The 15,922-nt window shown below is 36.7% G+C and overlaps 1 protein-coding gene across 1 annotated transcript; it reads left to right on the top strand.

The window, feature by feature from the left end:
• Positions 1–4,850: 4,850 nt before the first annotated feature.
• Positions 4,851–15,795, top strand: LOC135214252 (RAB6A-GEF complex partner protein 2-like). Its single transcript, XM_064248316.1, is given in 10 exon segments — positions 4,851–4,981; positions 8,982–9,103; positions 9,827–9,954; positions 11,286–11,393; positions 11,877–12,026; positions 12,542–12,654; positions 13,273–13,425; positions 14,303–14,456; positions 14,459–14,485; positions 15,452–15,795. Coding segments are annotated over 9 exon segments (1,176 nt in total). The 5' UTR covers positions 4,851–4,981; positions 8,982–8,984; the 3' UTR covers positions 15,676–15,795.
• Positions 15,796–15,922: the final 127 nt, after the last annotated feature.

Below are 15,922 nucleotides of genomic sequence, written 5' to 3'. Positions count from 1 at the left end.
AGGTCATCGATAGGTTAGTTTGTCTGTCTTTCATTATAGGATTCTGACAATATTTATATACTTGAAATGTTTCAATGTGTGTGTGTGTAGGTATGCAATATATTTAGAAAGGGAAAAATAGATAAACTTCGATATTTCTGAAGGTATCTCTACCTTTCTATTAAACAATAATACCCGGCATTAGACGCTTTTCTGTTTTCCTTTGTTTCTATTTAGAAGGGAGTTTCCAAGTCGTGTTTGTTTCTGAAGTCTTTAAAGATTATTTCATCTTTCAGTGTTGCCAGAACAGCTTGTTGACGAAGTTTTTACAAAATGTTCACTTTCCAGTGTTGCCAGAACAACTTGGAGACGCCGCAGCGAGCCTAAGCCTTTCCAAAGACCTGCTGGGGGGAGGAGGGGGAGGGCATCCCGTCCTCCCGCCGTCTTCCTCCGTGTCCACCACCCTGAGCAATGCTCAGCGAGGAACCAGCGTCTTCGGAGGGAGCAACAACGTCCTCGGACCCTCTGGCATCCTCGAGGAATGGGAGCCGGGAACGTAGACCTATTGGCAGCAGCTGCGGCTGCCGCGTCGTCTGCGGCAGCAGCAGCAGCTGGTCCGGGGGCGCACGGGAGTTGGGAGCAGCTTGCAGAGTGCCGCCCGCGGCGTGAATGGGAGCGGGGCGGGGGCTTTGGGAGGGGGCGGGGCTGGGATGTTAGGGGGTGGGCCTAACCTCTTGGGAGGAGGCCCTGGTGTCTACTTGGCCCCGCCCATGATCCCGGCAGCATCCCTCCTCTACTCGTCCCTGTGCTCCGTTCTTCCACACACGCCCACGACTCTCACCCCGCCCACGAACACGCCCACCAGGGAGGATTTGATAAGAGGAGCCGGTTCTTCCTCCTCCTCCAGCCAGGGGCATCATCATCTTCCTCCCGCCCACTCGCTACCACCGCCCTCAGGGTCTTTAGGGAGCCTCTCAGGGAACCACCCTAGGCCGCCCGACCCCGTCTGGCGGCCTTACTGACCACCCCCGGGCGTGGTGGAGAAAGTGTAGGCGAATGTTGGGGGGGCTGGGGGAGAGGGGCCAAAATGTTGGAGGAGGATGAAGTAGGCCGAGCATTCAAATCAAACTGAACTATTGAGAAGCCAGGAAACTACTTTTGGTTTTGTGTGGAAAATGAAGATTGTATGGGAGATAGAGACTGTAGGGAATGCAAAGATTGTATGGGAAAGATACTTTGTGTGGAAAATAAACCTAAAACTCTACTGTGTGAGGGAAAGACAAAATCGCAAACGGTATATTGACGCCAGTGCGACGCAGATGCGACTATCTTTTAAGAATGTTTTTTACCTATCTAGCATAAGAAAAAAATCATTTTATATGTAGTTTGAGATATTTGTTAATAAAGTCCAGTGGCTTGTGCCTTTTTAAGAACACGACAAAAAACTTTATGACAAAAAAGAGAAAAACTTCTAGAAAAAACATTTGCTTATTGCAAAGTAGTTTATACATTTTTCAAACTCATTTTTAAAAATGTGTGTTTTTTTTCATAGTGACGTATATGATGGATGATGTGATAGACGCTGGTGGTGCCTTTTGTGATATTATTGTTATCATTATTGTTTTTTTGGTAGATTATATTAATGTATACGAGGTCCTGTGTATATTATTCATGACTCCATCGTTATTTCATCTGATTCTTTGGCGTGACAGGTTGTGGAAGATTGTTTTGGCCGTGATTCTCTCTCTCTCTCTCTCTCTCTCTCTCTCTCTCTCTCTCTCTCTCTCTCAGGATGCTGGGGAGGATTTTCTCTCTCTCTCTCTCTCTCTCTCAGGATGCTTGGGGAGGATTTTCTCTCTCTCTCTCTTCTCTCTCTCTCTCTCTCTCTCAGGATGCTTGGGAGGATTTTCTCTCTCTCTCTCTCTCTCTCTCTCTCTCTCTCTCTCTCTCTCTCTCTCTCTCTGTGTGTGTGTGTGTTTGTGAGCGTGTGTGTGTGTGTGTGTGGTCGAAGATGACGTTTAAATCACTAATGACTAACTTAATTCTCTCTCTCTCTCTCTCTCTCTCTCTCTCTCGTCTCTCTCTCTCTCATCTCTCTCTCTCTCTCTCTCTCTCTCTGGCATATGTTCAGGGAGGATGCTGTTTAAATCACAAATGACTAACTTAATTCTGTCTGTCTGTCTGTCTGTCTCTGGCTAACTTTGCGTAAGTATATAAAACGGTTATTTTGGCTGTTTTCTGTGCTGGCTTTCATCCACAACTGTGGTCAGCATAAATGTGGTAACGTATTTACTTCATTGTGGGATTTCCTTATCTGGTTAATCTTACGCCACATGCAAATTCATTTGGCCCCAGATCAGACATTTTGAGAATCATGCAGAATATTATACATTAATTGCCACAACTCTTTTGAAAATATGAAAGTCAAATCTACACTCATAACACGTCTTCATTTTTCATTTTATTTGAAAGATGTTTTCAGTTCTCAAATGATAGTCCATTTTTACTGTTTCTCGTGTTGAAATTTCAGACGAGAATACCAACTATTCGAAGCGTATCTGTAGCCATCTGTAGCTAGTTTATGGTTGTCTCAGTTCGTGTGCTGTATAATGCACAATAAATCTCACCAAATATTACTAATTTTGGACATTTAGTCTTGATGGCTTGATGAGTCACAAGGTTTTTTTTTTTTAAATATTGTCGTAGATTTGATAGTCAGTTTGTAGATTGGGACAGTGCATGGGTATTTATATCTCGAACTTTGACGACTTGTTGCTCTGTCAAGTATATTCAGTCACTGTCATGGGCTGCGGGAACAAGACAATAATAACCCAACCCACAAGGCAAATCAATCATCAAATGACTCTGGGTAACCTTTTCCACGATTCCATAACTGTGTCAGTATCGCTCCAGGATAAAGCCAGGATGAAATGACCCTGGTAACGTTTTCCACAACTTCGTAACAGGGTTCATTATCGCGCCCAGGATAAATCCAGGATAAAATTACTCAGGGTAAACTTTTCCAAGATTCCATTACTGTGTCAATAGCCCTCCGCATTGGTCTTCTGAATCTATCGCCTTACGGTCTCGAATCGTTACAGGTAAGTGTCCAGAACCAACACCTAAAGAAGAGATCAGAAATGTTTTTTGAAGCTTTCGATGTGTCCACTTTGACCAGGTAGAATTTGGAACGTCGTCTAAGGTGCTGGTACATCTGATGAACGTAGGCTATTCATTTGGTATTTAATAAGAATCGATATGAATATCAAACCAGAATATTTTATACATAAAACCATGAACCACTAAAACAATGTGTTAATGGATCCTTTACTGACTAAATATACGAGATTCCACAGCTGTAGATAAGTTGAGTCGAAATACAAAATGATATTGGAAAATTCGAATAAACAACCGAGAATATTCAGTAAGTTGCCCTAGATCCTAGATGGAAAACGGTAAGAAAACTTATGGGGTATTTAAAGAAAAATGAAAGTTATTAAAATATTAAGGCATGAAAAAATATTCAAGAAAACTGTAAATTGTAACTGACAGATAAATGGGGCCAACTTGATGGACCAATGAAGAGTCTTCAAAAATGAGATGATGTTCGTAGAGGACTATTTAATTTTTTTATGGAAGTCAACTATAGTATATATATATATATATTATATATATATATATATATATATATATATATATATATATATATATATATATATATATATATATATATATATATATATATATATATATTATATGTGTGTGTGTGTGTGTTTTAGTGTAATGGTAAGACACATTTACTAAAACAACAGGAAACACGTGAAGCAACATGAATGCTTTGATGAAGGCAGTAATAAGAACACAATAAAGCTAGCAGATTGTTGATGGTTGCGGATAGGATGAATAAAGAGCGAAGTTATGGACCTTATCCAGCGCTTGGCCTAAATTCTATATTCTATTCTATTCTTAAAAAAAAAAAAAAAAAAAAAAGCTCCGCTGTGAGAACCTATAATAACACCATATAGAAAACTTCCTCTCGGAGAGAGAGATAGAGAGAGAGAGAGAGGGGGGAGTTGGCGGTATTTCTGGAAGCCGAAATAGCCCAGCGTGCTGCTAGAAACAGCGCTTAATAAAGACCGTATGAACTAAGGAAGCAGTATATGCAACCACTTTATAAGCCATCATCTGGATAGGCTAAGAATAACAACATTAACAACAACAACAAAAACAATAATGAGGGAGGTAAATGCTATTGCCGTAGATGATGAAAACAATATTGGGTACCCTGATCTAACGTTTATATAATGTAATACAACGTTCTTTTGGTTATATTGCTGTAGCAAATAAGCTTGTATCAGCCCAGAAAACAACTGGTTAGTTAATTTGTGAGGCAAAGAAAGATGCAAAATATCTTATTTATATTATGAAGGAAAATATTTAGAACACCAGCTACCATACTGGCTATTTTTTCATGAAATGGTAAATTCGATATTATTCGTGGAAGTTATCTTAATGAGAAATAACTATTATAACAAATACCTTCCCATGGTCTTTACCTTAATGAGAAGGAACCATTATAACAAATACCTTTCCAAAATAAGTAAAGAAGAGAATGAGTGAAAGAACTTTAGGATTGTAGAGAAACGAAGCTGAGAATGGCAGTCGCGAGATATGCAGCCATTAAAAACATTCTTGTTTAGCTCTCCTGTATTTCTGTTATTTTCACCTGATGGCGAAGAATGCTATATGACGGGTCAAAAATACACAAAGAAAGGAAAAATAAGCGAAAGAACTTTGTGTTTATAGAGGAACGGATTGGTGGAATCAATCAACAAGTTTGTAAGATTGTAGATCCGTTTACAAAGGTCATCTTCGGCACTACTACTATACTTCTATTATTTTCACCTGGTGAAGAAGAAGAATGACGTTTGACAGGTCAAATCTACGGGCTGCAAGTGTTGACGTCGCACATCTTGGTCTGCGTTTGTAATTACAGGCTTCTGTAAGTGTGATAATTGGTTACTTAAACGAATTAGAATTATTATACTGGTTAAAGTACAATGCTATGTGAGCAAACATAGTCTAGACTCTGAGTTAGCCTCATTAAGCTTTCTGTAGTAGCCTATGGTAACCTACCTAATTTTTACTATAGGGCTAGGTATCTTCGTCCTAGCCCATTTTCGCCTACCTAGCTAATTTTTTTTCATATTCTTTTATTTTTTACCTTCACGTAAGTGATTCTGCATTCATTTTGACATTTGCAATATATTAACCTAGGTCAAGCTGTCTCAAGTAGGGTTTACGTCTGTATCGTACCCAACAGTTTCACTTTACATTGGTTAGATGCAACGTAAAAACACCATACAAACAAACAAACAAACATTTGTTAGGCCAGGTCCAGGTAACTAGGCTACTATTTAAGTGACGTAAGCGGGAACTTTCAAATATGTCTTATAGAATTTCTCTCCGAAAATATGAACAAGCCTATACTACTAGTAGTAGCCTATAAGTTGTCTTGTCCTGGCTGCTGATCTTTTGATAGGGAAACAACCGACTGGACTAGCTGATCCAGTTTTCACCTCGTGTGGATCCACCCTTTGAAAAAGTACTTTAACACGTCCTGACACCGGAGATGGGGACCAGTCACGAGTCATCGGTAGTGAGAGCAACAGCTTGAGACCTCTACTATCCCTTTGAAGTAAGTATTTTCTATCCCTTTGAAGTAAGTATTTTCTCCTAAGTTAGAAATTAAGATTAAACAGAGGTTAATGAAAGTCTAGCCATGTGCAGTGCAAACATACCTCCATGACGCTTTCAAAATTTTTACTTATAACACCAAAAATGTAGAAGATTGACGCCATCTCGATGTTTGCGGATGCACTTGTGTCAATAAACTTTCTATTCCATGTGCTAAATCCGCACACCACTCGTACCCATAGATTCTGGGGCACTTTCTTCACAATAAGCATCAACATTGACACCAACTGCCTGGTACATCCAAGGAAACTTGACGCTTTTTCGGTAGAAAGGAGAAGAAGCGTGCACTAGATAATTATCTAAAAAATAGTTAAACAGCAGTATAAGGTCATGAATTGCATAAATTTTTGACATATTCATGATTATTAATTTGAAAATATTCGTTGTTGAAAAAGTAACTAGATTCCTGACTCAGATATCAACAGTTTTGCTGTGAACAGTACCTACGGCGTTGTTCGTGCTCTTCTATCGTTTATCAGTGTCGCCAATTGGTATGATGTTTATATACCCAACCCCTCCAAAGAAAACATGGTTTGATCAAGAACTTATACAAAACCGGGGGAACAATAAGTGAAATTAGCGTATCTATTTGTAGTATATATACATATTTGAGCAATTTTATCATTATTGCATTACTATGACAACTATAATTCATGGAAACAGTTTGTAAATGCATTGGCGTATGTGTGGAGCTCCACTAAATTGGCAACGATGAAATTTAGCCGTTGTCTGCTCGTATCTATTTTAGAAATATCTGTAATTTTGGGGGGTTAATTTGGTTGCAAAAGAGGGATAATAGACATGAATTAAAATAAACATTTTGAAATAACAAAGTAAAGTTGAACTAAATAATGAGTAAGGTAAACAATTAAGGGAATAAAGCTTTGCACTTCATAAACACTGTAGTTGTGTGCTGCCCGCAACTGTGTTTGTGGAGTGACCGCTTAGGAACCAGGAACAGCATTGTAGTTCAAGTGCAATTTGGAGTGAATTAAGACCAAAATGTGTATAATTGCAATCAAATAAGCACTGTGGAGTTTCAGTTGTGATGGCAATAAGGATAAAACCACTGATTACAAGGTAAAAATTAATTTCAGTACAAACCATGACCCCAGGAATAAGAAGTTTCATACTTTCACTAATATAGGCAACAAAATGTTTTTTTTAATGTGCTGATTACAACTGCAATCTTCAGTAAAATCAGTAAACGTTACATATATACGCTAATATTGTTCAAATGAGCGCTGGGAAGGCTGGGAAGGACATAGCATCGATGTCAGTTACAAACGGCACCTCAGTCGGTCGACGCCATATTGGATTTAAAAACTGCCTTGAAAACATATTTTACGAAGACCCCACATGCTTATTTTAGTTCGTATGGCACTTTCATATATCACATTATGTTGACAAAACTTCAATCTTTTGAATGATATATTTAAAGATGTAACTGCATTCTTGTTTCACAAATTAAATATCGAGTGAATAAGGCTGATCCACCCGATGACGATGGATCCAAGGCGGTGTTTCCCTCTATGTATTACTATTCTACTGTGACCATTGTTGATGGTGCAAACCTAACCTAACCTAATGTAACGCTTTTTTGTGTTAGCTTTACTATCTAGGCTGTTATAGCCTATAACAATTATGGAGTGTCCCAGAGGGAATCCAGTGTGAGGGAAAACCGAAAATTAATGGATTGCACCAACAGGAATAGTTACAAATGCATACTCACCAGCAGGAATTGTTACAAATGCATGCTCACCATCAGGAATGGCTACAAATGCATACTGACGAGATAAGTTGCCATAAACGTTAATAGTTCACATAGGTATTTGCAGAAGTACTGAATAACCATACTAGTTCCAGTGCCAGGTCATTAGACAAAACATTCTTAAAATCAAATCCAGTCAATGTTTTTGAAGCTACCTATAAACAGAAACACATGCAGTTGCAAACAAATTACAGCATGTAAGGATGTGGCAAGAGAGACCACAGGGGTACAGTATTAGGTTAACTGCCCCAAACTTGGCATAATCTAGGCCTTGGAGTCTTACTTGACTGTGGATACTTCACCTTCAGGTCCATCGTATACCTAACCTTACTTAGGGTGCTATATTTAGTTAGTATACATTGGTTTAATTTCTCACCAGGACGGAATGCGGTTGATATTTGATAGTTTAATGTTTTGTCTGGACAAAATATATCTGTACGTAATGGTCAAACGATGTTATTTTGGCATTTTTGCTGATGTAAGGAGAAGGACAAGGAAAAATTTTGTCAAATATTTACCCTTAAACGTGTGAAGCATTTGATTGTTTTCCAGACTGTTATTGTTTTGCTGGTGTTCTGTAGCTGTTTGGATGTTGACCGAGAAATCTTATGTGCTTGTCATGCATACTTGATCCAGTAGATCATGTGCAACTTTTTGTATTTCCCTGTGATGCAAAGGTAAATGTTTACTCATTAAATTTTTTACAAGTTTTCAGAGTGAATTTCTCAAATATATTCATGCTTCACCCAGTTTTCCATCTTGATCAGATTTTCCACCTTCACTTGCTTGGTGGCTGTTATAGTGTTAAGTTAAAAGGATGAATTTTAAACATTTCTCATCTAGCTTTTTAAGTGGAAACAAAAATTAAGTATAAATGATAAAATCATCCCTGTACTTGCCTTCCTGCAGTGTGTGTAACCACATGTCTTTGCTCATTACCTTGTTACCAAGCTTCAGTGATCAGTCAGCTGGGGTGAAAGGTATATCCTTATAAAGTATTTTGGGTTTGCATTTCTACAAAAAATGCTTCCTATGTTCACAGTTTATGATTTTGGTTGTAAAAAAGCAAAAGCAAGACTTTATGCCAAGAACAATGGTGAAATATCATCTTAGCACATTTACCAGGAGTAAAACCTTAGTCTTAGGTTTTATGTAATGTTCAAGTTCCATGTATTATGAGAATCCATGATTCATAGTAAGAAACAAATATTCTCCTAAAGATGCCAGCAATCACCCTCTGTCACACACTCCTCCTGCCTTATGATTACGTACAGTATTGGTATAGTAGGTACGATTGCAAACTTACTGCTTTTGGTCCCAGGACATATTGAAGCTGAAAGTCACAGCTTATTTCTAACCAAAATACAACTTTATTTGTATGCTGTAAAATATTAAATATGTTTTAAAGTTGGAACACGACCATCAGTATTGTGTTCACAGTTTTAAAGGTTAAAGATAATTTGGTGTTTTTCAGACCATGGTAGAAGTCAAGGCACAAGTATTAGGTGGCCCTGTCCACCTTGCAGGTGACACAGTGCAAGTGTGTGTCACTATCACAGTTCCATCGCTAGATCCAGCTCTGCGTGCACAGTCAAGGTGGGTTATCTTGTGGTAAAAGTCTCCGGTCATTAAGACATTGGCTGCTGCTAGAGCATTTTAGAAAATGGAGTTACCTGAACATTGCAGTCATGGTAGTGAGCATGAAAAGTACTTTATTGGGAGTGTTGTGTGAACTGCTGTTATGTTACAATGTGAATGGTCAGTCTTGTAGCTAACAAGGAATTTAGGGAGCTGTTAGTTTCAAGTAGTGTCAGTAAATTAGTTATGCAGTGATCAGTATGTGTACTTTTCATAGTTCTTGAGTTCAGTGGTACATTTGAAGTCTTATATGGTGTGTTTGGGAGTTTATGGTATAAGGGAATAGCTACTGGATTTTTAATTTTTAATTAAAAAATTACTCAAATTAATTCTTATCCAATTAATAATGGAAGACCAGTGGCTTATTCAACAGTCATGATTATTAGCTATTAACAGAAAACAATACCTACAGGAAATATGTGGTATATATATTACAAGTGTGCTTGGGACATACATATAGCCATTCAAACCATAGAAATTCAGTTTTATAATTAGTATTAAATTAATGCTTCATTCAATAATCTTATGTTTTATGTTATAAGCAAGGTCAGTAAATTATTTCATATGAATAACAATTGTAGAAAGAAATTTTGTTTCATAATAGCTTAGAGTTACAGTGTACGAAACAAGTAGGAATATTAAAATGTTGAGTTATATATATTTGATTAACTGCATTTTCAGTGATGTATGTGAAGTTCTCGCGTGGGGTAGTGCACAGATCCATTGCCAGTGCTCAGTTAATGAATCTCGTGTTCATCTCCCAGCTTCTAGCCCTAAACCACCAGAGGATAGAGCTGTTACCAATGCTGGTATGTTTCTATAATTAATATGTACATCTCTTTGGAAAAAATGATCTTTTGGGAATATTGTTTGCTGTAATGTATTTGTATAAAGTACAAAACTATTGCCTTGCTAAAGTACGTAGTATGTTATTTTGCCCCCAGGAGAAAGAAAGTCTTGTCATGTCAATATCTTTGCCCTTTTTCTTCAAGAATACATAAGGTTCTTACCTTTATTCAAACAAAGTTTGTATTCAAACAGCTTATCAGTCATTGGACCTAAATTTGCAGCTGGGTAGAGAGTTAATCTGCTACTTTTTATACCTCTTGAATGGCTCCAGCAAGTTTGATATGGTTTTTTTTTTAGTTTGGTAGCTGGTAGTACTGACAATTTCATTTGAGGGTGATTGATCTGATCATGAACTTAGTGTCATTTGAGATAGTTTAATGTCCAAAAGAAGGAATGGTACTAGTTCATGGATCGCACTTTTTCTGGTATCATTGGCTGGTGAATCAGAGATCTATTGTTGATAAATTTGTCACCAACGAACTCGTCTCTTCCTTTGCTGGTAGATTCTCTGGTCTCAAGTATGGAGCCAGGCAATACATGAACATTCTTCATTCACCTGTCAGGTGAATATCCAATATATCCAAGAGATGAAGGTGGGGATGTTGATGATGGTGGTATGGTCAGGGCCGTCATATTGTTTGAAGAGGGTATCATGACTTTCATGCTTTCCATGATGCCAAAAACATGGTTCACAAACCATGAAGAAGAAAGGACAGAGGATATGGCTACAGGAGTTGCCTCCTCCTAGCCATGACAGTTGGAGGCTTACCGTTCAGGAGAAGTCAAAGTTGACTTGTAAAAATAATAACAGTATCTTGGTCTAGAAAAGGACACATTATAGTTGGCAAAGCATATGATTCTACACCTTCATCTTAACAAAATGCTTCTCTTCAATACTGTATTGGCTCTCAGTTTCAAACTATTGTTGGCAAGTAACTGTAACTAGTTTGTTGCTGCATAATTTTGAAAAGTGTTAAAATTTCTGGCAAGAGTTATACGTAGTATGTTTCAGTGTTCAGTCTGGGAAACCGTATGTAGTGAGATAGAACTCTTAAGTTTAAAGTTTTAACATCATAATGGTCAACAGCTCTAGAAATTACAAAAAAAAAAAACATTTAAAATGTTCATAGTTTCTTACTTTATCTTTTCGTTTTAGTAATTGAGTCAGGTACATTGTTGTATTTTGGACTATCATGCAAATCAAAATGTATGTCCCCATGATAACTTTTATAACTAAATAATGGGCATTCAGAGCTCATGTTCATGATACGTACTAATTTTTGTTTTACAGACACATCATTTGCTCCTTGCCGTGGTGAAAGAGGCCATGTTGTCCTATCTACAAAACCTAAAATTCTATTCTGTGACCTTCAGCTTCTACCAGGTGAAAGACGATCATGTAAGTAAACACAGTGGTACTTGACCCATTTATTTGTTTTTCATTTTTTAAGAGCATAATTTTCATCAATCTTTCTTAAATGATTATGGAAGTAGTATGGCAAAAACCAGTCCGGAAGCCTAGATAATCTTGGAGAATGGCACTGAAGAAGAAGACTTAGTCCAGGTGGGAATTAAAACATACAATACTGCAGAGGAAAGGAGAGAGTTAGAGAGATGTCTGATATAAAATGATGATGATGATGATGATAATAACATTTAATAAGCTATATCATTAGCTGTTTGTAGCTTGTACAGGCTACAGTAGAAGTTAGGATGTGATATTGGATGATGTCCTCACTATTTTTGTAAGTTTTGCTGCCATCCATTAGTCATCGTTCATATACTGTCATTATTTTTCACACATTTTGCTGTGGTGTTGAAAATTATTAAATTTGTTGATTCTCAATTTTACTGGAGTAATTGTTGTCTCATATCTCTACAGTCTTGTACAAAGGAACTCTTCCATGCGATGCGCCACCAACATATCGAGGCCAACTCTTGAAATATGCCTACAAGATAACCATTGGTGTCCAGCGTCTCGGTGCAACGATCAAACTTCTAAGAGTACCCATCCGAGTTATTGTCTTACGAGGTTAGGACTGTTGCGATGAGTTTCAGTACATATCTGTTGTAAAGATTACATTTAAAAATCTTAATAAGATTTTTCATCCAGTATTCATATCTTTATAAGATTTGTCATCCATATTCATATCTTTGTTCACCCCTCCTATGTGTTTTTGGAAGGAGAAAATGTGGTAAACATGTATTGTAGTTTTCTGATTGCTTTGAGTATTTAAACTAATCTGACCTTCCAATTGGAAATCATCTACAATTAATATATTCCTACAAAGTTGACCTAACAGAAATGAATTTCAAGTTACTGGAATCAAAAGTTTACCAGAAGGAGGTGCAATTTATATTCTCTGTAATGATAGTGTGGTCAAGCATTCTATCTTTTTTTTAACTAAATAATAACACTGTACTGTATAATATTCTAAGCTGTAACTTCCATTGTAATTTTCATTGCATTTATATAGTATTTGGAAACTGATATGTAATGCATTTGCCTCAGTCTGATGTTTGACTATCACATTCTACTGTTCACAGGACTGAGTGAAGCGTGTGTCTATAGTGAAAGTGGGGAATTAGCACCATCAAATCCTTTTTTACACACTCCACAACGTGATACTCCTAGACACACTGCTCTGCAGTTGATTCAAGTACAGTACAGTATTGCTTTTAATGGTTGTCAAGTGATTCTGTCAAAAAATAAAAAGATGTGATATAAAAATCTGCTGTAGATATTAGAACCTATTTCTTTGATGTGTTACCCTGGCACTTTTCTAAAGAGTGGTGTCTGTTATTGTGTCAGTTCCCTTCCTCGGCACCAGCCAACTTTAAAAGGTGATTTGGTGGCTTTTCAGCTGACTTCATATCCTCACAGCAGGTATTCCAGGGTTCTGTCATAGGCTTAGGCTGTTTGGGACAAGGCAGGGGTTGATAACCCTATGTGCTTTACCAGTCATGTTCCTTTAGCAAAACCTTCCACTTAGGGGAAGAGTTTCCATATAGAAAATGTTTTTATCCTTGTAACAACAAGTTTCAGTTTTTTAAAGACTATGTTTTCACACGCTGAACCAGTGTGCATGGTATATGTATTCATATACTGTAAAGGATTTCAGGTTTGTATGTCCAGAAAAAATGGATGCATATCATCTTGAAGATTTTCCTTTTATAATGAGACAGTTGTCTGCTTATGTTTATTACTGACTCCAAGATTTTTATAATTGCAGTAATATTTTCAGTTCTATATATTCATGAATTGCTTTATATTTCAGAATCTTTCAACTCGCAAGAATTTAACACAATACAATATAACAAATGCACGAGGAAAAGTGGTACATTTTTGCATCTATAAAACTAGCTTTAGGCTGGGGGAAGATATTGTAGCTACATTTGACTTTAACACTGCCGAGGTTCCATGTGTCCAGGTGAGTTACTTTTATGGAAATTCTTTTGGTGATTGAAATGCTAGTCTTTAGGGTGGAATGTTTAAACTTGTCTACAAGCCTTCTAAGTAGACTCTTATGTAAATCCTTTATATAAAGCAAAATATTTTTTTGTGTATGCTTAGCAAGGTTATATTTGCTGTATGTACTTTCATAAAAATTGTACAATATCTGGCAGTCTTGATAATTTCTATTTTAAGTCATCTTGAATATTTTAATTTGAGGGTCACACTGAGTGTTTGACATTAATTATTTAGTGTTTTTTGTGCTTGCTTCAACTCATAGATATAGGCCATCGTTACATGCTGCTTATTAGCCTTCAGTGGTAACACAGTACTAAATTACAGAAAAGAGGATTTAATTCTCATTTCTTCTGTTTATCCCATTCTTTGATTTACAGCTGTATACAGTATACTACATATGGAATTACTAATTAAAAGTATTATCACACAAACACTACATTTGTACATGTAAAAACATGCATAATTGAAAACTAATAACAGCAGATACTGCAAGTAAGTAACTAAAAGTTTAAAGAAATTCCTTTAAATGAGGAAGTACTACATTTTACTATTATGTTACGGAGCCCTTTACATAAGAATACATAATGATCTATATGACACTTTTAAACTTGTATTTGGTTAAAAGGGTACTGAACATGCTTAACATGATTTAGAATAAAAGACTGGTTCTTTTATATAACTTTAATGTGCATCTTCCTCAAAGTAAGGATGGTAATTGCTTGGAAAAAATGATTTAGTACTGTTAGTTTTGTGATTATTTTACTCACTCGGTCAACAGCAAGCACATATATTTCATGGACAGACACAGCGCTAAATAAGGTGCCTTTCCCTTTCAGTACTCGGTAACTCTTCAGAGTGAAGAAGTGATAGCTGAAGCCTGTCGTCAACGTCCGTCACAGAAGCCCATGATTAGGCTTATAGCAAAACTGCATGAAATGTGTCTGAATATGACTCACACAACCATTTCCTTTGCTTCCGTAGTACCTTTACATGTACTCCATCATTTTGTACAGATATAGGTAAGTATATTTTTTTGGATTTTAACCATTATGTACAGTGTACTTGTGCTTGTTCTAAACTATAAGAAATGGATTGAAGTCAAATAACAAAATAGAAGAAAATTAAGTTGCCTTTTTGAAATCCATAGTGATATTTCCTGGCACCTCATTCTGCTGTAAAGACCTCAGGGTTGTTTGTTGTGAAAAATACAAATTGATTACAAAATGTCATATTTTACTTAATAGCTAGTATATTTGACTTTTGTTTTAGAGCAAATTGCACAACCTTGGGACATTAAATCTACCAATTTGGATATACCTTACATATAACTGAATAAATATACTAGGAAACCTGCAATTCTATCTCAAGCCTGAGTCATTTGCTTTTTCAAGTGATCAGTCCATTGTCACTTACAATATTAGCACTGTACAGTATTTTTTTTAATGTTCCTTCCTGCTGTCAGTTGTTTGTTGATCACTAAAAATATGTGATATGGATTAGTATAGTAGACATCTGGAAAACATAGTTTAGCTGTGACTCCACAATGCTGGAATTCCTGGATGTAGTGCGATAGGAAATTCATATTCCAAATGAGATTATTGTGGAGAGATGTGGTGTTCAGAGGCTGGAAAAGAGTATTATGATGAAGACTGGTAGGAAAGCTAAAAAAATGACATGAGAGGCTCAATTACAGGAAGACTTGTTCAGATGGGAATTCAAGCAGAAAATGTGCAAGACAGGAGCAGATTAAGAAATCTAATTTCTCAGTAACTTCATGTAAATGTATCAGAAGTTGAAAAATAGTAACATACTTACCCACAGTGTATGAAATCTACATTGTTCAGTGTCTTAGGTGTTCAAGTTCTTTTTCTTCAGTGATTTATTTTAATTCCATAAGATTTCTTCTGTTACAGATGTGTTAGAATGGAAAGGGAAAATGAATCATTTAAGCTATCTTTCTACTATGATTAACCAATCTTTTTCAGTTACTCTTCAGTGGCGTCTACATTTTGAATTTGTGACAAGTGTCAATGAAGTTGCTGGACCATCACCACCAAGTGGGGCCAAAGACCAAGTAGAGTGGCGTGCACCAAGTACTTTAGATATTGAAACAATGGTTTGGGATTTACCTATTACTATTCTACCCACTACTCCAAATCAAGTAGCCCAAGCTATTTGCATGCCAGCTCAACAAAGTCTTCCATTATAGAAACTGTATAGAATTTCTAATATGTATAATATCTATATAATAGGTTATTTGTTTTCATTTTAGAGTATGTTTGAAAGTTATATATCTATCTGTAGTTTTGTTCATAAAAGGTGAGATCTAGCGAAGAAGTTTTTCAACCTGTAGTTTTTAAGAAATGAAAATGTTTAAGGTAACTATTGTTCTCTCATTACTTCCTGAGTTTGTATTGGAAACCTAGAACTCAAGTTACTGACAAGAGATATGAGAG

The sequence above is a fragment of the Macrobrachium nipponense genome, chromosome 45, assembly GCF_015104395.2.
Source record: "Macrobrachium nipponense isolate FS-2020 chromosome 45, ASM1510439v2, whole genome shotgun sequence".
Classification (NCBI taxonomy): domain Eukaryota; kingdom Metazoa; phylum Arthropoda; class Malacostraca; order Decapoda; family Palaemonidae; genus Macrobrachium; species Macrobrachium nipponense.
The sequence above is the reverse complement of the archived record's forward strand: the minus strand, read 5'-3'. Positions and strand labels throughout refer to the sequence as shown.